Below are 23793 nucleotides of genomic sequence, written 5' to 3'. Positions count from 1 at the left end.
AGTTTGGTCGACATTTATTGCTGATACAGTGATAGTAGGAAGGAAAAAATACAAAAAAATAATTTTCTAGGAAGGTTTTCTTCGAAGGATAAAATTGAAGAATTAAGTTCCAATTCTTTATATATCATGTGTTTTTATTTGTAACTATTCCATAAATTTTGAACAGAGCTAGTTACAAAACAAGTTGATTAATTCAAGGCACCTGAGCAATGTTCCCTCTAATTTATAATGACCAGTATGCACAAAAATCTTATGCTCATGCAATTTTTTGCCCAATGACAACAACATGAGCACACTGAAGTTTTAAGTCTTAAATGGAAACAGCATAAATAAGCCAGTTCTAGAATCTAGACAAATCATTGCAAACGCCACGTTGTCAACACCGTCCGTATCAGAAACAGGAAAAGAAAATGTGATTGTGTATGATCTTGAAATATATTTAACAGGCCAACGAAGTCAGGATGACAACCTTTAGTTGGCAGCTTAAATTCCTTTGTGCTCTAGTAGCAAAAGATGTATGCGTGCACACACGCTCAAAGGGAACATTGCAGCTGAGGTAGCCATACACAAGTAAAAGTGCCAATTGCCAAATTTCATGGAGGTTTCTTAATATTGTGCACTTATGATTGACAGCAGGAGTGGTGAGAAATTTATTTTTATCATTTTAGGAACTAGGTTCAGAAGTGCTTGGCTCATGTTCAGATTTTCAAGCAGTTCCAGGCTGCGGTATCACGTGCAAAGTCTCAAACATCGAATCTCTGTTAAAGAACAAGAACAGTGAGGTGACAGAGAACAATGCTCGGAACATGGTGCTAATACAGATTGATGAGAAAAGCGGTGGTGATGCTTTAGCACGCCCTCTCATCCAAGAATCCCAATCTGAAAGTAAGTAGCTGTTACAGAAGAACACACCATGTGACGCCCTGGGTAATCATAAGATACAGGAGCAGAATTGGGCCATTCAGCCCATCATGGGTGATCCCGGATCCCACTCAACCCCATATGCCTGCCTTCTTGCCATATCCCTTGATGCCCTGATGAAACGATCAACTTCCGCCTTAAATATACCCACGGACTTGGCCTCCACTGCAGTCTATAGAAGAGCATGCCACAGATTTACTACTCTCTGTCTAAAAAAATTCCTCCTTACATCTGTTCTAAAAGATCGCCCCTCAATTTTGAGGCTGTGCACTCTCGTTATGGATACCCCCACCATAGGAAGCATCCTCTCCACATCCACCCTATCTAGTCCTTTCAACTTATGGTTGGTTTCACTGAGATCCCCATGCATTCTTCTAATTTCCAGTGAGTACAGGCCCAAGGCTGATAAATGTTCCTCAGATGTTAACCCTTTTATTCCATAATCATCCTCGTGAACCTCCTCTAGATTTTCTCCAATGACAACACATCCTTTCTTAGATACGGGGCCCAAAACTGTCGACAGTACTCCGAGTGCGGCCTGACTAGCGTCTTATAAAGCCTCAGCATTATCTCCTTGTTTTTATGTTCTATTCCTCTTGAAATGATTGCCAACTTTGCATTTACCTTCTTTACCACAGACTGAAACTGTAAATTAATCTTCTGGAAGTCTTGCACGAGGACTCTTAAGTCCCTCTGCACCTCCGATGTTTGAAGTTTAGATAATAGTCTGCACTTTCGTTTCTCCTTCCAAAATGCATTATCATACATTTCCCAACACTGTATTCCATCTGCCACTTTTTTTGCCCATTCTTCCAATTTGTCTTAAGTCCTGCTGCAATTGCATTGCTTCCTCAGCACTACCTACTCCTCCACATATCCTTGTATCATCTGCAAACTTTGCCACAATTCCATTACCCAAATCATTGACAAACATTGTGAAAAGTAGCGGTCCCAATACTGACCACTGAGGAACACCATTAGTCACTGTCAGCCAACCAGAAAAGGCCCCTTTTATTCCCACTTACTGCTTCCTGCTTGTCAGCCATTCCTCTATCCATGCCAGTATCTTTCCTGTAACACCAGAGGATTTTATCTTGTTCCGCACCTTATCAAATGCCTTCTGAAAATCCAAGTAAATGACATCCACTGCCTCTCCTTTGTCCATCCTGCTTGTTACTTCCTCAAAGATTTGTCAGGCAAGATTTCCCTTTACAGAAATCATGCCAGCTTTGTCTTATCATTCGTCTCCAAGTACCTGGAAACCTCATCCTTAATAGTAGACTCCAACAGTTTCCCAACCACTGAGGTCAGGCTAAATGGCCTATAATTTTCTTTCTTTTGCTTTCCTCCCTTCTTAAAGAATGGAATGACATTTGCAGTCTTTCAGTCCTCCAGGACCATGACAGGATCATGTGATTCTTAAAAGATCATGAATAATGCATCCGTTATCTCTTCAGCAACCTCGCTCAGGACTCTGGGTTGTAGTCCTTCTGTTCCAGGCGACTTATCCACCTTAAGACCTTTGAGTTTGCCTAGCACTTTTTCCTGTTTAATAGCAAAGGCACACTCCCTTTCCTGACACTGATGCTCCTCTGGCATCAGTGAAGACAATTGCAAAGTATCTGTCTAGTTCACCTGCCATTTCTTTGTCCCCCATTACTACCTCACCAGCATCATTTTCTAGTGGCCCAGTATCAACTCTCACCTCCTTTTTACTCTTTATTTAATGGGGAAAAAAACTTCTGGTACCCTGCTTTATATTATTGGCTAGCTTGCCCTCATATTTCATCTTTTCCGTTCTTATAGCTTTTTTAGTTGCCTTTTTTGGATTTCAAAAACTTCCCAGTCAACCAACCCCACTCACTTTTACTACCTTATATGCTCTTTCCTTGGCTTTTATGCAGAACTTAACTTCCCTAGTCAGCCTCAGTTGCCATTTGAGAACTTCTTCCTCTATGTGACATATCAATCTTGTACCTTGTGAACTATTCCCAGAGATTTCACCCATCTCGGTTCTACCGTCATCCCTGCCAGTATCCTCCTCCAATTCACCTGGGCAAACTCCTCTCTCATGCCCCTGTAGTTCTCTTTATTCCGTTGTGATATTGATAGAAGTGAGTTGAATTCAATCATATTATGATCACTGCCTCCAAAGGGTTCCTTTACATTAAGCTCCCTAATAAGATCTGAGTTATTACACAACATCCAATCTAAGATAGCCTTTCCCCGAGTAGGCTCGAGCACAAGCTGCCTTAAGATGGCTTGAGATGGCTTTTTAGAGCAGTTTGTCATTGAGTGGACTAGGGGATCAGCCATACTGTTTAGGTGTTTTGTAATGAACTGGAGGTGATTAGGGAGCTTAAGGTAAAGGATCCCTTGGGAGGTAGGAAGCAGAATATGATTGAGTTCAATTTGAGATTTGACAGGGTGAAAGTGAAGTCTGGTGTAGCAGTATTTCAGTGGAGTAAAGGAAACTGCAGTGGTATGAGGGAGGAGTTAGAAAAAGTAAATTGAAAGGAGATGCTGGCAGGGATGACAGGCTTGAGTTTCTGGGAAAAATTAGGAAGGTGCAGGATAGATGTATTCCAAAAACAAAGAAATACTCAATTGGCAAATTAGTACAGCCACGGTTGACAAGGGAAGTCAAAGCTAATGGCAGAGCAAAAGAGAGGGCATGCAAAAAAGCAAAAATTAGTGGAAGATGAAGGATTGGGAAGCTTTTTTTCTTTTTTAAAAAATAGAAATGAGAGTGTATATAGGACCACTAGAAAATGAATATTTTGCATCAGTCTTCACTGTGGAAGACATTAGCAATGTACCAGATGTTGAAGGGAGTGAGGGAAGAGAAGTGAGGGCAATTACTTATTTAAGAGAGAAGGTAAATAAGCCACCTGAACCAGATGAACTGCACCCTAAGGTTCTGAAAGAGGTAGTGGTAGAGATTGTAGAGGCATTAGTATGATCTTTCAAGAATCATTGGACTCTGGCATGGTTTCAGAAGACTGGAAGAATGTCACTCTACTCTTTTAAGAAAGGAGGGAGGCAGCAGAAAGGAATTTATGGACCAGTTAGCCTGACCTCAGTGATTGGAGTCAATAGTTAAGGATGAGGTTATGGAGTACTTGGTGACACAGGACAAGGTAGGACAAAATTAGCATTTCTTTAGAGAAAATCTTGCCTGATGTATCTGTTAGAATTCTTTGAGGAGATTACAAGTAGGATAGATAAAGGGGATGAAGTGGATGTTGTATAATTGGATTTTCAGAAGGTCTTTGACGTGCCACACATGAGGCATTTTACCAAGTTAAGAGTCCATGGTATTACAGGAAAGTTGTTAACATGGTTAGAGCATTGGCTGATTGGTAGGAAGCAGCAAGTGGGAATAAATTTTCAGGTGGGCTGCCTGTTACTAGTGGTGTTCTGTTGGAGTCGGCTTTGGGACAGCTTCTTTTTATACAGTATATCAATGATTTTGATGATGGAATAGATGCTTTGTTGCCAAGTTTGCAGTTAGTACAAAGATTGGTGGAGGGGCAGTTAGTGTTGAGGGAACAGGAAGGCTGCTGAAGGACTGTGACAGATTAGGAGAATGGGCAAGAAAGTGGCAAATGAAATACAATGTTGGAAAATGCATCATCATGTACTTTGGTAAAAGAAGTAAAAGTGCAGACCCCATTTTCTAAATGGGGAGAAGATCCAAAAATCTAAGATGCAAAGGCATTTGGGAGTCCTTGGGCAGAACACCCTGAAGGTTAACTTGCAGAGAGAGTTGGTGATGAGAAAGGCAAATGCAATGATAGGATTCATTTCAAGAAGTCTAGAATACAAGAGCAGGAATGTGTTGCTGAGGCTTTGAAAGGCACTGGTGAGGTCTCATCTTCAGTACTATGAACAGCTTTGGGATCCTTATCAAAGAACAGAAGTGCTGACATTGGAGAGGGTTCAGAGGAGGTTCATAAGGATATTACGGGAATGAAAGTGTTATCTCATGAGGAATGTTTGATGTCAGAGGGCCTGTGCTCACTGGAATTCAGAATGATGAGGGGGGATCTCATTGAAACCTTTCGAATGTTGGCAGGCTTAGACAGAGTAGATGTGGAAAGGATGTTTCCCACGGTGGCAGAGTCTAGGACAAGAGGGCACAGCCTCAGGATAGAGAGGCGTCCATTTAAAACAGCAATGCTGAGAAATTTTATTAGCCGGAGGGTGGTGTATTTGTGGAAGTTGTTACCAGTAGCAGCTGTGGAGGCCAGTTCTTGGGTGTATTTAAGGCAGGGATTGATAGGTTCTTGATTGGCCACAGCATCAAAGGTTACAAGGAGAAGACCGGTGAGTGGAGCTGAGGAGGGGAAAAAAAATGAAAAAAAATATGAAAAGCCATGACTAAATGGTGGAGCAGACATGATGGGCCAAATAGCCTAATTCTGCTCTTATGTTTTATCGTTTTACTTTTCTTGTAAATATTCTCTACACTCTGTTGATTATTTCAGTATCGTTTACTATATGATACTATAGAACTATATGCAGTACTAAGCAAGTATTACTGTGTATCTAGTTACACTGAATATGACTTACTTATGTATTGAACTTAACATGTTGAGTTTGTATTGTCTTTTTTTTTGTGGATCTGATTTTTTAATCTTTTCCCAATTTAATATAATTAAAAGCAAACCTTGTGGAAACATCACTGTTCTGCAAAATACCACCAACGTTCTTTTATTGATTTTTCTTTACTGAAGCAGGCCCAGGGAAATCTCAGATCTTTTCAGTGCTGATTGGAAATCGCGAGTGGATGAAAAGGAATGGGCTAATTATTAGTAAAGATGTGGATGGTTGCATGACAGAACATGAAAGCCAGGGTCATACAGCGATACTGGTCACTGTGGACGGTGAGAATTTGAACTGTTTCTCATTCAGTCAAGTATTTCCACCGTGGGAAGAAAACAAAGACATGCTTAAATATTGAACTCTTTTGAGGAATAAATTCTAATTGTCTGTCCAAGTAATCAAATGACTTTTCCACTTTAGATTTGTGCTAGAATGATCAGTTACTTGGCAAGATAGTACAGTTTGATTCTTCTTATTTAAAGGTGTCTCCCCAGAGTACTTTTGGGGACATTTTCAACATCAAATTGGAATAAATTGGGGATGATAGATCAGCTGTACATTTGCAATTAATATGAAGCATAAAAGGTTTTTAAAGCAAAAGATTAATTGTTGGAAGGACTCAGCAGGTCAAGCACGATCTGTAGAAACAAGGGGATGGTCAGCATTTTGAGTTGCGACCCTACAAGAGCACCAGTCTTGATGAAGGATCTTGAACAGAAATGTTGACAATCCTCTTGCCTTTACAGATGCTGCCTTACCCACATAGGTGCTCCTACAGCTTTTTTGCCCAGGTTCTAAGTCCTGTCATCTAGTGTCTTCAAAAGATTTCTGTACCTAATAAATCAAAGAAGCAGAATAGACCAGATAAAAGTAAAGCACAACCATATGTATTACTTTCAAAAAGTTTGAAAGATTCTCTATCCTATGCATGTCAGATTTTAATATTTCTGTTTCTGTTGTCCATGTTTCATTAAACGAAACAGGTGTACTGTGTGGAATGGTAGCGATTGCAGATATTGTGAAGCCAGAAGCAGACTTAGCTGTTCACACTTTGAGGAGCATGGGGTTGGATGTGGTTCTTATGACTGGAGACAACAGTAAAACTGCCAGGGCCATTGCTGCTCAGGTGGGTTGATGTTTCAATATTTACCATTTTTTGTGCAGTTGTGCTAACAAGACCTTTAGTGACCAAGACTTGCTCAAGCTGTGGAACTGTGAGCTTTGGGAATGAACACATGCAGACTGATTTACCAAGGAAACGTGGTAGGCTAGGGCAGTCGTTTCCTCACCTGATGACATCGGTCTCAAAAGCTGTGATCTAACATTTGGCTTCGATATGCCAGTCTGATATTTAACAGAGATGAAGTAATTGATTTTCAAAGATGTGTTTATTTTCCCTCTTGGGTGAGCTAGTCATGCCTATAGAATGAATCACAAGCTTCACCTTTCAAGCAAATGGTTATTAAATGATATTAGCAAAGATGCTTCTTGGAATAGTGCTTTTTTTTTGTGTGAGGAGAGGGAAAAGGCCATTCTTTAGTGTGAGTGAGATGCATTAATTTCATTTTTCAATATTTCTATGAAAGATTAATCTAATAATGTGATTTTTTTTCCCCTTTGTTGTTAGGTTGGCATCACCAAGGTATTTGCTGAAGTCCTTCCCTCACACAAAGTGGCAAAAGTGGCGCAGCTACAGAAGGAAGGGAATATTGTGGCAATGGTGGGTGATGGTGTGAATGACTCTCCAGCACTGGCGATGGCTGATGTTGGAATTGCCATTGGAACAGGCACAGATGTTGCTATTGAAGCGGCAGATGTTGTTTTAATTCGGGTGAGTGGAAAACTCTTTCGTGATCACTTGTATTTCAACAATATTTGCACAGCGACTGAACATGGGAAATCCATGAGGAATGCATGAGGCGAGTCAATAGCATTCACGGAACACAATGGTGATGCAAATTAGCATGAACTAGAATGAAGATGTTGAAGAAGCAGCACAGGGTACAATGCTGTTTTGAAGGCAATTGAGGTTTCATTCAGGGATAAAAGTGAGAAGTGCTGTCTTGAAAATTTGCAAGCCTTCAAAAAGGATTTCCCACATAGAAAATATGAATGGCCATTAATTTTGTACAAATAACATATTATACACCCAGTATGTATTTGCATTTTCCAATAAATGCTGGAAGCAGTTCACAGTTTAAACAGCATCTGTGAAGATAGGAACAGTGTTGAAGTTTCAGGAAGATAACTTTTCATCAGAATTGAATTTTGAAGCTTTCATTGGTTATGAAATTAACCTGATTGTGGCAGAAATGACAATTATGAAAAACTGAGACCAGGAGACATTACTGTGATATGTCATTAAAAACCCAACTAACTGATAAACATTCTTTTTAAAAGAGAGAACCGACTATCTTTACTTTGTCTGCCCTTGGGATGCCAGTCTGATTATCAGAATCATTGTTTTTTTTTTAATTTGAAGTGGTCAGCAAAATGGTACAGAAGGCATACCACTACCGTTCTATAATGGACCTTGCCAATGGCAACCACGTGCTCAAGAATAAATTGTGAAAATTAAGTTAACCTCAACACTCCTATTTGGGTTGCATCCCTGGCATGCTCATGGAGAATGGTTCAGTGGTGCCAATTAATATCTTAGAAAAGGTACAAGAACCCCAAGGCCTCCCCACCCTCCTTCCATGCACAAGCAGTAAAAGCATCAACCTTCTCCCCCCCACACACTTATTCTAGCAGAAATCAGGCACACCCCCACCACCCACCATGGAGTTAAAATAGTGTAGAGAGGCTGTACCAAATAATACTAATATCACTTTTCTTTGCTTTACAGAATGATCTTCTTGATGTAGTGGCAAGTATTCATTTGTCCAAAAAGACAGTCCGGCGAATTCGGATAAACTTCGTGTTTGCTTTAATTTATAATATTGTTGGTATTCCCATAGCTGCTGGTAAGCATGAGGAATTTTTTCTTCAATTTTCTAAATATTCTGCTATTAATGCATGCATATGCACTCACTTGTGGATTCTTCTGATGAATGTTAACATGAAGTTATCGAAACTAAACTTCATTTATCATTGTTTCAGGTATAACTGTGTCAAGATCTATCTTATAACAAATTTCAATGATAATATTTTCCCCAAACACCAGTTTTATGTCATTTTCCCAGTTTCCCTTGGGATCTATCAACAAACAACTTGAGTCATAATTTGAACTCTGAATCTGATATTTGTATATGGTAGTTTCTACTGGGAATCTATTACTTTGCCTTTATTCCTACATAACAAGTTACAAGCTTTATCTGGCCATTATTATGCATGGATGTTTTGATTTATTTCTACTCCTTATGGGCATGCGCAAGTTTTTTTTTGCAAGTGGCAAATTAGTTTCAGCATGACATATTACACTTTGGGAATCAAAGCTAAGGGGAAAGGATAGAGTAAATGGCAGTAGCCCTAGGAGCATTGATGTACAGAAGGATCTTGGGGTGCAAGTCCATAGTTCCCTGAAAGTGGCAACGCATGTAGATAGGGTGCTAAGTAAGGTGTATGGTTTGCTTGCCTTCCTCATTTGGGATGTTGAGTATAAAAGTCAGGCAGTCATGTTACAGTTGTGCAAAGCTTTAGTTGTGCCCCATTTGGAGTATTGTGTAGAGTTTTGGTCACCCCATTATAAGAAAGATGCGGAAGCCTTGGAGAGAGTGCTGGAGGTTCACCAGGATTTGGGAGTATTAGCTAGGGCTTTACTTCCAGATAAGCTCAATGCCTTCTGTGCTTGCTTTGACCGTCAAAGCATTGGGGATCCATCAAACACCAACGTCCCCCAGGTGATCTTATAATTTCAATCTCTGAGGCTGACGTGCGAGCAGCCTTCAGCAGAGTGAACCCACAGAAAGCATCCGACCCAGACAGGGTACCTGGCCAAGTAGTATAGACGTATGCTGATCAAGTGACTGAAGTGTTCACTGAGGTCTTTAACCTCTTGTTTCAGCAGTGCGAGCTACCCACTTGCTTCAAGCAGGTATCAATTATACCAGAGCCCAAGAAGAGCGTAGTGACCTGCCTCAATAATTATTGCACAGTAGCACTTACATACACAGTGATGAAGTGTTTTGAGAGGTTGTTGATGAAACATATCTACCTAGGAGGAGACTTAGACCGCTCCAATTTGCCTACTGGAGCAACAGGTCCACAACAGATGCCATTTCACTGACTCTTCATTTAACCCTGGAACATCTGGACAGCAAAGATGCATACATCAGCATGTTCTTTACTGACTACAGCTCAGCATTCAACATCAGCATCCCCTCAAAACTAGTCAATAAACTCCAAGACCTTGGCCTCAATAGCTTCATTTGTAATTAGATTTTGGATTTCCTCACTCGCAGATCTCAGTCAGTTCAGATTGGCAACAACATCACCTCTACGATTTCCATTAGCACAAATGCACCACAAGTCTGCGTGCTTAGCCCCCTCCTCTACTCACTTTACAATTACGATTGTGTGGCTAAGCACATCTCCAATACCATATTCAAGTTTGCTGATGACAGCACTACCATTGGCCAAATCAAAGGTGGTGATGAATTAGCATATAGGAGGGAGATTGAAAATCTGGTGGAGTGGTGTCATAACAACAACCACTTACTCAATGTCAGCAACACCAAAGAGCTGATCATTGATTGCAGAAGAAAACTAGAGGTCCATGAGCCAGTTCTCATGGGAGGATTAGAGGTGGAGTGGGTGAACAAATTTAAGTTCCTCGATGTTGTTATTACGGAGTACCTGTCCAGGGCCCAGCACACAAGTGCAATTACAATAAAAGCCCGGCAGCATCTCTACTTAGTTAGAAGTTTGCAGAGATTCGCAACTACATCTATAACTTTGACAAACCTATACTATAGATATGTCATGGTGAGTATATTGACTGGGTCTGTCACAGCCTGGTATGGAAACACCAATGTTCTTGAATGGTTCTTGAAAGAAGCCTCAGAACTCATACCATCAGACCAGGAGCAGGTATTATTCCTCAACCATCAGGCTTTCAAACCAAAGGGAATAGCTTCAGTCAACTTCATTTGCCCAATCATTGAAATGTTTCCATAACCAATTGTCTCACTTCAAGGACTCTTCATCTCACATGCTGGATATCAATCAATCAATCAATCAATTATTTATTATTATTATTATTATTTCTTTCTTTCTTTTATTATTTACACAGATAGTTGTCTTCTGCACATTCATTGAATACCCAAGTTGGGTGGACTTTCATTGATTCTGTTATGGTTATTATTCTATATATTTTTATTGAGTATCCCCACTAGAAAATGAATGTCAGGGTTGTATACAGTGACATGTATGTACTTCGATAATAAATTTACCTTGAACTTTGAAGTTTGACAAACTTGAATTGGCTACTTCAGAGCACTGGACGTGGTGGTGGTTGCAGAATGATCTGATACAAGTATATAAAATTATGATTAGCTTAGACATGCTTGATAGAGCATTTTTCTCAAGGTAGGAATGATAACTACAAGAACGATAGCTTTAATGTTAGAGCAAGAAAGTTTAAAGAAGATTTATGTGGCAATTTTTTTAAAAAATAGATAATGGTAGGTGCATGGAATTTGTTGCCAAAAGAAGTGTAGGAAGCAGATATGGCATCATTGTTTAAGAAGCATTTAGATAGACACATGAACAGGAGGGGAATTGAGAGATATAGACACCATGCAGGCTGTTGTGGCATTTATATTGGCATCGTGGCCAGACTGGATATTGCTGGCTAACGGGCTTGTTCCTGTGCTAAATTGTATATTCCACAATATAATACACTACTCAGATTCCTGTAATTTTGAATTATAAGGGTACCAACATATTAGTTTTATTTGCACAGTTTATTATCATCTGCACCTTCATTGAGTAGCCAAGTTGGGCAGTCTTTCACTGATTCTGTTATGGTTATTATTCTATAGATTTATTGAGTAAGCTCACTAGAAAATAAATCTCACGTTTGTATATAGTGACACGTATGTACTTTATTTAGAGAAAATATGAAAATAATTAAATTCTGCACCAATACTGGACTACGATTTTTCATTAATCAGGGGTCTTCCTACCAGTGGGATTGATACTACAACCTTGGATGGGATCTGCTGCAATGGCAGCATCATCTGTTTCAGTCGTCCTGTCTTCACTCCTTTTAAAGCTGTAAGTATTTGTTTCTTGCACACAATATTTGTGCTAGTGGCTAACTGGGTTGGAGACAGAGAACAAAAAATGGACCAGATTTGTTCTTAATTAATCCTTAATGCAAACTGGGTAGGCGCTTACAATGGGAAGCATTACATAAATGGTAGGTTGGTTAATGGCCAACAGACATTGTTGCCCTCCAGAGGAAACTTTTATTGCAATTTATAGTTGAATTCTATCTTTAAATACAGTAATTAAATTTCATTCTTTTATCTATTATCTGATTTGGCCATCCATTTCAACAGTAAACATAATTTTATCTTTATTTTATCTTTACAGTTACAAGAAGCCCAATCCTGTCAAAATGGAAGCCAGAGCACAGAGTCACATGAAGCGGAGGTCTCTATCAGAAATCAGTGTGCACATTGGTGTGGGTGAGATGAGGCAGGAATCGCCAAAGTTAAGCCTACTTGACCGAATAATACACCGCAGCCAAGCCTCCATTAACTCTGTCAGGTCAGAAAGACGATCGATCACCAACATTCCCCTGCACGATCCAGACAAACACTCTCTCCTTTTGGGAAGAGATGAAGATGATGCTGTTTGAGCAGACCCGAGATGAGCACAGGAGATTTGACCCTTTGACAACAATTTTTCATCTCTGCTCCAGAATGTCATTGTCTAGAACTCTTGTGGATGAATGAAAAGCATAGGAGAGATCAATGCTTTACTCAGCTGTTACACCTGATACACATATTTTTGATTGTGATGTTTTATCCAGAGGCTTTGTTTTTTGACATTTTTCTGATTTCCATCTTATCTCTGTATACAGGAGGCAAAGGTGGCGTGAATCATGAACCTCCAACCTCTGATCTGCCAGCAAAGATTATGTTGGGCTCATTGAATGTTAGTTCTCCATTTTTTTCACAACTCTATTTAGAAGCCCAACTGAAAACTCACCCATCAAAGATTTTACATGTCTGAACTGGAATTCTGAGCTGCCTCAACTGCGTGTGGCATATTTATTCTCTCCAGAGATTTAAAATGGTGCCTGTGGTGCCCTTTGCTGTCCAGTAAGGACCAACTCCATCATTTAAGTCCTTGCTGACCTACACACATCCACACTCTTGTATATTTTCTCTCACTAAAAGCTCATGCAATATGTAATACACACCAAAGTGACCTCCGAAATCAAAGATTCAGTACTAATACTTAAATTTGATAAACGGGTTTGTAGTGTAGTTAACCCAGTTTAGCAACACACTACACTGCAGTGGTGACGCTATTCATCGATGATTCACTTCATTTGACAGATTTGTATTCTTGCTGTATTCATAGAAGGAACTTTAATTTTGTGGTAGTAAATTGGAGGAAATTAAAAATGATGCATTTTCCAAATTTATTTAAAAGAAACTTTACTCATCAATTTTAATAATGTCAGGTTGCAATTATTCTATATTACTTGATTCTGTGCTATATGCCAGTCAGTTGTGTTTTAATAAACACTCATGCAGTTGGCACTGGATACTGCATTCAGTCTGTTGAAATATTCTCTCTTTGCCCTTTTCCTATTTGGTAGAAGATCTTTCTCAGTGATTCTGGAATTATCTTTTGTTTTTGTAAGATAAACCATGCCTGCCAGTTAGCTTGATACTTAAATCTGTGATCCTTCCTTCAGCATCTACTAATAGACATAGCTGCTCTCACTACTTGCTGAGTTATTTCAGCAGTGGAGTAGAAATGACAATTATGTTCTGGGGAAAACATCTCAAAGTTAGAAAGTGTAAATGTTACTAAAGATAGTTTATTATTTTTCACTTCCGTTAAGATTTGTTTATAATATACTATTGTTATGTGGTGAAATACAGGAATAATTTTCTTTGTATTAATATGAAGGACTTTTCTTTTTGCAGGGCAATAGGAAACTTAATTTTTTTCCCAAAGAAAATGATCATCTTGAGGTAATCTGTCATAAGTAGAGTCAAAGAGAAGTACAGCTCAGAAACAGGTCCTTCAGCCCATCTAATCCATACCAAATCATTTAAACTGCATTCTCCCATCGATCTGCACTGGGACCATAGCTGTCCATATCCCTACTATCCATGTTCTTATCCAAACTTCATTTAAATATTGAAATCCAGCTCGCATTCACCACACTCATGACCCTCTGAGTGAAGAAGTTTCCACACATCTTCTCCTTAAACTTCTCACCTTTATCCCTTAACCCATGACCTCTAGTTGTAGTCCCACCCAACCTTATCGGAAAAAGCCTGCTAGCATTTACCCTATCTATACCCCTCATAATTTTGTATATTTCTATCAAATCTCCTTCCAATCTTCTACTTATTAAATAATACAGTCCAAATTTATTCAGTCTTCCCTTATAACTTAGGTCTTCCAGACACAGCAACATCCTTGTAAATTTTCTCTGTACGCTTTCAATCTTGTTTACAACTTTGCTGTAGGTAGGTGACCACAACTGCATACAATATTCTAAATCAGGTCACACCCACTTCTTATAGGACTTCACCATAACATCCCATTTCTTGTACTCAGTAAATTGATTTATGAAGTCCAATGTGCCAAAAGCTTCCTTTATGACTCTATTTACCCATGACACCACTTTCAACAAATTATGGACCTGCATTCCCCATTCCCTTTGTTCTACCACACTCCTCGGTGCTCTACCATTCACTGTGTAAGACCTACCCTGGTTTGTCCTACCAAAGTGCAACACCTCATACTTGTCTGCATTAAATTCCATCTGTCACTTTTCTCCCATAGGGAGTCTGTACTTGCCTCCCTTAGGGCTCAAGGGATCATCTTGTCAGGCCCTGAGGATTTATCCCCCTGATCTGCCTCAGGACAGCAAACACCTCCTCTGTAATCTGTACAGGGTCTCTGAAGCTGATGTTGCTTTGCCTCTTTTCTATAGACTCTGTATCTATCTCCTGGGTGAATACAGAGGCAAAAATAAATCTTTCAGATCAGCCCCATCTGCTTTGGCTCCACATATGGATTACCATTCTGATCTTCCAGAGGACCAACTTTGTCCCTTGAAATCTTTTGCTCTTAACATATCTGTAGAATCCCGTAGGATTCCTCTTCACCTTGTCTGCTAGAGCAACTTCATGTCTTCTTTTAGTGCTCCTGATTTCTTTCTCAAGTGTTCTTTCATTTTTATACTCCATAAGCAGCTTATTTGTTCCTACCTGCCTATACCTGCTATGTACCTCCTTTTTTCTCTTAACCAGGGCCTCTTGATGCAGAAGTTCAAAAAAGATCCTTCCAAGTTCATCAGGTCACCTCAGTTTTGATATATGAAGTGAAATGAGTGTAGATATATGATAGTGGAACTTAAAGAACTTTGTTGCATAATCTATATATGCCAACCAGATTGTTCTATTAACTGGGACCTTTCAATTTCCCTGGTGCCTTGGTTTCAGTCTTAGATTTGCAAGTCAGAGAACACTAAAGGTACAACATGAAAGTAGATTTTATCACAATGGTTATTGGTGATTCATCTACTGCTACGATATTTCTCAATAGTTTCTGCTTAGCAATACCTAGTGATTAGTTTTGCCATTGTCTGAATGTCAAGGGTCAGACACATATCTACCTAATTTCGTGCAATATGTTCAGCCACAGGTTCCTAATATATGCAGACGGTTTACTTTGAGAGATATCCTCTGGTTTTGTTTATCTGCATTATATATTGTTATGTTAGTCACACTATTATTATTTTAAATACTATTGTTTAGTCATTCATCCCATCTAATTCAGCAAGTCTTATATTGTCCAATTGTACTGAAGTTTTTTTTTCCTTCCTGTGTTTCCCTCCTCAAAACTTTGTGTTGTCCACTTTGAATTAGAAAGGGCATTGAAGGAGACCAATCCTGTCATAATAATATTTGTATACGCATTCTGCGGGAAGAAAATTGAAGGAACCAACATTGAATGTGTGTCATTTCTCCCTGATTAAACTACCTCCCAGCTTTTCAACCCAAGAGTGTTTGGCCTGTTTCAATTGTAGGTTAAGTATCATCAATATTTATTCGCTGTGGGGTTGGGATTGCAATGGAGTGCAGTAATGAGCTGGTATTGCATTTATGAGCCGTTGATGCAGAAAAGGGGATTTGCTAGCTGCGTATAAATAAGGATTGCAAATGTTGCCAGGGGCTTTGTAATATTTCAACTAGCCACCAGATGCCAGACACTTTTTATAACTCAATTTATTGAAAATAATTTAGTAATAAATGGTAGCCCTTTTCTCCTGCACTTTTTCCAGATCCTGCAAATTTTTGACAAAGTACATTGTCTTAGTTTGACTGCCAGTGGCCCTAGGCATTGTGTGGTGTACACTAAAATAAAAAAATATTTTTTATTTCTAAAGAACAAAACTATTTTTTTCTTTCCAATATTTCTTATTTTTCCCTAAAGGTGGCACTTCTGTATATGGCACAGAATAATCTGCTCTTGGGTATAGCTAGCATTTTTTATAATCTGGGTAATGTGCTTTGAAGGGAGATTCTAAAACATTTTAATTAGTTAAAATATGCTGCATATTTTTTTTACTCTTTTTGAAGGAAAAGTCTTATGAATGCCTGTCTTTCAAAGCTGCCTGGTAAGGTGGTGTTCCTCCTCAAACATTGCCTTTTTGAGAAAGTTTCCAGCAGATGCACTTCTTCCAATGCGTACATACAGAGACAGACACGGACATGCATAGAAACATGCACCCTCATTCAGGCGCAGGCATTCATGGACAGGCTCGCATGCTCACCTACAGATACCACCCATACTGTAATCACAGTCAGAAGTTACTGTACACAGACTGGGCCACTTCCAGACTGCAATGATCTGGATGACAACAATCAGCTGTGTTGCAGTTTGGGATGTGCACATTTGCAAAGGAATCCCAAAATTACTGTAGTACACAAATAAATTCCAGCTATTCCATGTACAACTGCCACAATTTTTTGCAGAAATTTCAAGCCAACGATCATGTCTTTGTAAAAGTGATGGCGTATTTGTTCTTTCAAGAGTAGTTGATAGTAGTCATGATATATACAGTATACTTAATTCATTTTCTTGAGCAGAAAAATATACTCGTATATAACTTTATCAAATATAATTGGTAGTAATTTATCATTTGTGCTACATTTGACATTATAGATGCAAAAATTAATCATATTTCTGCCATCAAAAGAATTAGCATTCCACATCTAAAATGGTAGTAGTTTCTTTGCTCGATGTATTTCCAGAGTCTCTATGGAACTTCTATTTTTGATTTAAATTTAAAATAGGGAATTGTTCAATAAAATTGAAGAAATACTAGAGTGAAAAATTCTGACAAAACATTTAAATCTTTTTGGAAAATGATGATACATATTTTGTGGTTTGATAGTTTGAGCACCCATTTTATGACTATATCCTAATGAAAATTGTTAGAATATTACAAAATAAAATATTACTGGCGCCTTTCAAACCTCCATTCCTGATGATGACATATTGGGATATGATTGGGCCAAAGATAGCGAGCCTTTATTGCTTTAGGTTTTCATTGTATTGCAGGAATTATCAATGAAGTATGCTAGATCATAATGCATCAGTTATGTGCTATTGAAAAGGTGTTGTACAAGTGCTGATAATTTCCCTCATCTGGAATCCATCAATGATAATATATTTGGAAGTTAAAAACTTAGCTTGATATTTAATCATTCATTTGAAGATTTGGGGGATTCCCTGATTCCATAAATTTATCAAATGGTTGTTTTAGACCATAATACATTGGAGCAGAATTAGGCCATTTGGCCCATTGAGTCTGCTCTACCATTCTATCATAGCTAATATATTATCCCTCTCAACCTCATTCGCCTGCCTTCTCCCCTTAACCTTTGATGTCCTGGATAATCAATATTCAAAGGGTTTCAGTACAATCCTCCCTCATTCTTCTAAACTGTAGTGAGTATAGGCACAGAGCCATCAAATACTCCTCTTACATTAACCCTTTCATTCCCGTAATCATTCTCATGAACCTCCTTGGGACCCTCTCCAATTCCAGCAATTCTTTTTTTTTAAGATAAGCCCAGAACTACTCAGATTCCTTCTCTTGGGATCCAGCACCATCCTGATTTTCCCAATCTATCTGCATATTGAAAGCCCCCATTACTATCGTAACATTGCCCTTTTTTCTATTTCTCATTATAATTTGTAGCCCATATCCTGGCTCCTGTACGGAGGCCTAAATATAACTGCATCTGGGTCTTTTTACCCTTGCAGATTCTTTCCACCCACAATGGTTCTACATCTTCTGATCATATGTTATAGAATTGATTCATGATTAAATCTGCTCATGTTACCTCAGCAAAAGACTACAAATGGACAAGGGAGAGCCAGTGGATGTAGTGTACCTGGACTTCCAGAAAGCTTTTGATAAAGTCCCACATAGGAGATTAGTGGGCAAAATTAGGGCACATGGTATTGGGGGCAGAGTACTGACATGGTTTGAAAATTGGTTGGCTGACAGGAAACAAAGAGTAGTGATTAACGGGTCCCTTTCGGAATGGCAGGCTGTGACCAGTGGGGTACCACAAGGTTCAGTGCTGGGACCGCAGCTGTTTACAATATACATTAATGATTTAGATGAAGGGATTAAAAGTAACATTAGCAAATTTGCCGATGACACAAAGCTGGGTGGCAGTGTGAAATGTCAGGAGGATGTTATGAGAATGCAGGGTGACTTGGACAGGTTACATGAGTGGGCAAATGTATGGCAGATGCAGTTTAACGTGGATAAGTGTGAGGTTATCCACTTTGGTGGCAAGAACAGGAAGGCAGATTACTATCTAAATGGAGTCAAGTTAGGAAAAGGGGAAGTACAATGAGATCTAGGTGTTCTTGTTCATCAGTCAATGAAAGCAAGCATGCAGGTACAGCAGGCAGTGAAGAAAGCTAATGGCATGCTGGCCTTTATATCAAGAGGAGTTGAGTATAAGAGTAAAGAGGTCCTTCTGCAGCTGTACAGGGCCCTGGTGAGACCCCACCTGGAGTATTGTGTACAGTTTTGGTCTCCATATTTGAGGAAGGACATTCTTGCTATTGAGGGAGTGCAACGTAGGTTCACAAGGTTAATTCCCTGAATGGTGGGACTGTCATATGTTGAAAGATTGGAGCGACTGGGCTTGTATACACTGGAATTTAGAAGGATGAGAGGGGATCTGATTGAAACATGTAAGATTATTAAGGGATTGGACACACTAGAGGCAGGAAGCATGTTCCTGCTGATGGTTGAGTACAGAACTAGAGGCCACAGTTTAAGAATAAGGGGTAGGCCATTTAGAACAGAGATGCGGAAAAACTTTTTCACCCAGAGAGTGGTGGATATGTGGAATGCTCTGTCCCAGAAGGCAGTGGAGGCCAAGTCTCTGGATGCATTCAAGAGGGAGTTAGATAGAGCTCTTTTAGATAGCGGGGTCAAGGGATATGGGGAGAGGGCAGGAACGGGGTACTGATTGTGTATGATCAGCCATGATCACAGTGAATGGCGGTGTTCGCTAGAAGGGCCGAATGGCCTACTCCTGCACCTACTGTCTATTGTCTATTAACCCTCCAACCTGTTCTGATATAGATGATACATTTTATGTGTAATCGATTTGACCAAAGACACTTATATTCATGCTAAATTTTTTTACATTACTCAAGTCCCTACAATGTGGTCGGAATGATAAAGAAGTCACATTGCTTATCTAAGTTCACCCATCTAGATAAAACCACAGTCCCCCTCTAAAGAGATTCCAGAGATGTTGCTTCCCTTATCTTAGTTAAAAGACCATTTTTCATGTGAAGAAGCTCTTCTAAATTTGCCCGGCTCTAAAGCAGAAGTTCCCAACATTTTTTATGCCATGAAGCAATACCATTAACCAAGAGGTCCGTGGACCCCAGGTTGGAAACCCCTGCTTTAGAGTGATCCCTGTTCCATTTTCTCCTGCTGGTATGTCTTTCTACATTGTACTTTGGTCTTTTCTTCCATGCTATATCCTGACAAACTCAGCTACAGCATTGCCTCTTATTCATTCCTTTCAAAGCTAAGAAAATAATTCCTTTATATTTATATATGCACAGCAAGGTATTGTAGGGGTTAGTACAATCCCTTTACAGAGTCAGTGAGTTGTCTGTAAGGAGTTTGTATATTCTCCACATGACTACATGGGTTTCCTCTGGGTGCTCTGGTTCCCTCCCACATTCTAATCCCCTATGGTCAGGGTTAGTAAGTTTATTTCTATACATGTAGGCTCAAGTTAAATCCTAATGTTGCCTACTATGAGGATTAGTAGCCATTGGGCATTTGCTTTGACTGAATCCTGATGGGTCCCCAACTAATTTTTGTAACTTGACACTTATAGTTAGCTCACTAAGATTCAAAACACTAACCTATCACACTCCTCGACAATATATAAAGTGAAGTTTGCACATTTAAACAAGACAGGATGGCTTCCAAACCCTGTATTTTCTTACTAACGTTAAATTTGTTTCTCTCATTTACACAATACAAACTCCTGCACCAGGCACTCCCGCTGATTTTTTTGGAAGGCGATTTGTCATTAAACCCAGATGGGAATGAATACAAAAGAGAAAAAAAAATTGCTGAACTTGAGTTAACTAGTTCATTAGTTAAATTATAAGGACCAAAAATTAAGTTGTTACCATGCCGTTCTATGGCTGTCATTACTGTTGAGCGTGTTTATTGTTTAGAAATATATTGACCACTGCCTGGGTAGAGAAAAGTGGACCTTGAATGTTAGTATTTTTATTTGCGAATTAATGCCACTTTGGAATATGAATTTAAGCTGACAGCCAGCACTCTTGTAAATTAGTTTCATATTGCAATAAAATCTGTTTGCAAAGTTTCTGAAAGCATTGGATTATGTTGCCCATAGATGTGGTAGGTTACCAATCAAATGATTCCTATCATTTTCGTAACAGAAACTATTTGGGATGAAGTTGTATATCACAAATATGAACAAATCTGCAGTTGCTGGGATGAAGTAGGCCCATCAAGGGAAGTTCAGGCAGACCACTGAAATCCCTTTGATACTCTGTTTAAACAATGATGTGCATTGCATCAATACTTTCTTCTTAAAATGCACTCAAAATGAAAGTAATTAGCCATTTAAACACCAGTTCTGTGAATTTTACTAATTTCATAATTTGTTCACATTCCATTTTATAAACAATATTTGCCCCCTACTCCTCAGATTCAATGTTGTCTTCAAATGATATGGTTGTTCTGTGCTCTTATTTTTCTCCCACAGTGAAAGTTATTTAAGCTTCCTAAACAGCATAATATTCTTTCAATATGTCTAGAATAAACTTTATTATATTGCTTTGTGTTAACGTGTAGAATAATAAAAACCTGTATAACTCTTTTCCAAAAATTTTATATTAAAGTTTAGAGATTTGTTTTTATTTTTGAAAATGTTGATATGCTGTTGACCAGATTTAATGTGTAGTTTTGTGAATTCATATGTATAAATCACAATAAAAGCCCACGATGATGACCGCTGGTTCTTCGCTTGCGAAGATCTGGAGGGAAACTCCAGCTTATAGACTTTTCTTCCTGCCTGTGCTGCAAAGATTTATAGTGAGGATCAATGTGCACAGATCGATTCCACTCTTTAGGCTGGGAGTACGTTCCACAAAAGCACAGCTGCAGGTTGAGTATCAGAGTTTTCCTTCTCCTAGACAGACTGCCTGGCAAGCCTAATGAGTCCCATCTACCCAGGTTTGGAATTGGAATTGTCCTTCTCCTAAGCTGGCTGCCAACCAAGGCTAATGAGCCCAGCCTGCCTACCCAGTCATACTGCTGGACACTTGATCGCACCATGACATAGCAAACTCGGTACAAACAGGGACGCCACGTGAAGGCGTTGCTATGGGCACAGTAGTGTAGGAGAGGGCATATGTGAGGAACCTCCTGCAAGGCAAGCCAAACAGTGGTCCTGCGGCGATCGATACACTTGGAAAGGAGAGGCTATGGAAGACACTTCATGTTCCTTAATTGAGCAGGACGTCCAGCCCAGAACTCGCCCATCCCTAATAAAAGCCCAAGTGTTGCCTTCATGACAATAATGGTTGTTCTTTGATTCTCTAAGTGCGATTAGTGTACATATTACTAAAATAATGTGAAGTAGTACTATAAAATTGTGAACTGACAACTTTCATTGTGTATGAGTACACGAATGGAAGCCCTTGACCAACCACCTTCAAGTACATCTCCACTGCACCCAATTCAAAAATCAAGTTCAGAGATTACATACTCAAAAGCTTGTTCTTGTCCTTTGACCCTGGACTACAGTGGAATATGATTCAAATAACTGAAAATGAATCTTTTAAGGGCCGGGTAATTTAACACTTAGTCATAGCAAAAGTCTCAACTAATTCTGAAGAATTCTCAATACTGCATACATGGTTTCTGATTAAAAATTAAACTCTTAATTATCCAAAATGATTAATATTTTACAGAAGCTAAACTTCGTATGAAACCCAAAGCTAATTTTTAAAAACCTGTTAACTGTATTCCAAAAAAACTGAACAACAGTGCAAAAATCTATCTGGGTTCTTACTCTTCACAACAATCTTTGAGGTGCATTTTCCACTCAAATGTTCATTATTGCACTACAATATGTTCCTTTTGCTTGGGGGGGAAATCTATTGCATTGCTTTCTCCTGAGCACCTTTTAGTACTCACGACAAAAAAAATCACATATAGTTTTAGAACATAGAACAATACAGCACTGTACAGGCCCTTCAGCCCACAGTGTTACCCTTAAACCCTGCCTCCCATATAACCCTCCACCTTAAATTCCTCCATATACCTGTCTAATAGTCTCTTAAATTTCACTAGTGTATCAGCCTCCACCACTGACTTAGGCAGTGCATTCCACGCACCAACCACTCTCTTGAGTAAAAAACCTTCCTCTAATATCTCCCTTGAACTTCCCACCCCTTACCTTAAAGCCATGTCCTCTTGTATTGAGCAGTGGTGCCCTGGGGGAGAGGTGCTGGCCGTCCATTCTATTTATTCCTCTTAATATCTTGTATACCTCTATCATGTCTCCTCTCATTCTCCTTCTCCCCAGAGAGTAAAGCCCTAGCTCCTTTAATCTTTAATCATAATGCATACTCTTTCAATGATTGTTGTGCTTTAATAGAATATAAGTGGTTATAGTAAACTTAAAATAAATAAAATGTGATTAACTTAAACATAAAATAATGTTTGCATCCTTTCAAATGTAAAGCTTTTCTATGCTTTTTCACAGCTGGATGCGACCACAATCTCTTTGTTAAGTTTTTATTCCTTGGTTAAAAGATGATTAATAATCAGAAAATAGCTCCCTCCTGCATCTGCATTGGAGACAACTAAGGATCTTTTCTAGGCTCTCTCTTACTTGCAATCTACACATCCCATTGGCAACATCATTCAAAGTCAATTTCTATGTACACTTGGTGGCCACTTTATAAGGCCATAAGACAGGAGCAGAATTAAACCATTTGGCCCATCATGTCTGGTTTATTATCCCTCACAACCCCAATCTCCGGCCTTCTCTCCATAACCTTCCACTCCCTTACTAATCAAGAACTTAACATCTTCTGAATGACTTGGTTCCCACAGCCATGTGTGCAATCAGATCCACAGATACACCACCTAGCTAAAGGAATTTCTCCTTATCTCTGTTCTAAAAGGATATCCTTACATTCTGAGGATGTGCCCTCTTGTCCAATACTCCCCCTTTATAGGAAATATCCTCTTCATATCCACTCAGGAAAATGCACCTCAAAGATTGTAGTAAAGAGTAAGAACCCAGATAGATTTTTGCACTGCTGTTGAGTTCTTTTGGAATACAGGATGACACGCAGATTGGAGGAGTTGTGGATAGAGCTGTAGGTTGTCGAAAGTTACAAGAGGATATAGGCAGGCTTCAGAGTTGGGCAGAAAAATGGCAGATGGAGTTCAATCCGGATAAGTGTGAGGTGATGCATTTTGGAAGGACAAACCAGAAGACT

At 39.2% G+C, this 23793-nt stretch overlaps 1 protein-coding gene and 1 long non-coding RNA gene across 4 annotated transcripts in view; one reads left to right on the top strand and one right to left on the bottom strand.

The window, feature by feature from the left end:
- Positions 1-21287, top strand: part of atp7a (ATPase copper transporting alpha) — an 89876-nt gene extending 68589 nt beyond the window's left edge. For 2 of the 3 annotated variants that reach the window (XM_059976907.1, XM_059976909.1), the window contains 7 exons: positions 669-885; positions 5661-5810; positions 6513-6655; positions 7157-7360; positions 8378-8495; positions 11646-11748; positions 12070-21287. In XM_059976907.1, coding sequence (XP_059832890.1) covers positions 669-885; positions 5661-5810; positions 6513-6655; positions 7157-7360; positions 8378-8495; positions 11646-11748; positions 12070-12337 — 1203 coding nt within the window. In that variant the 3' untranslated portion in view covers positions 12338-21287. The remainder of the gene's footprint in view (positions 1-668; positions 886-5660; positions 5811-6512; positions 6656-7156; positions 7361-8377; positions 8496-11645; positions 11749-12069) is intronic. The other variant, XM_059976908.1, reaches the window with a different exon arrangement.
- On the bottom strand, positions 646-22859 carry LOC132398016 (uncharacterized). Its single transcript, XR_009513505.1, has 3 exons — positions 22740-22859; positions 10923-10996; positions 646-758 (listed from the first exon to the last, which is right to left on the bottom strand). It is a non-coding gene; the product is annotated as an uncharacterized LOC132398016 (long non-coding RNA).
- Between the last annotated feature and the right edge of the window lie 934 nt (positions 22860-23793).

The sequence above is a fragment of the Hypanus sabinus genome, chromosome 8 (assembly GCF_030144855.1).
Source record: "Hypanus sabinus isolate sHypSab1 chromosome 8, sHypSab1.hap1, whole genome shotgun sequence".
NCBI lineage: Eukaryota > Metazoa > Chordata > Chondrichthyes > Myliobatiformes > Dasyatidae > Hypanus > Hypanus sabinus.
Note: the sequence above shows the minus strand (reverse complement) of the source record. Positions and strands in the feature narration are given on the sequence as shown.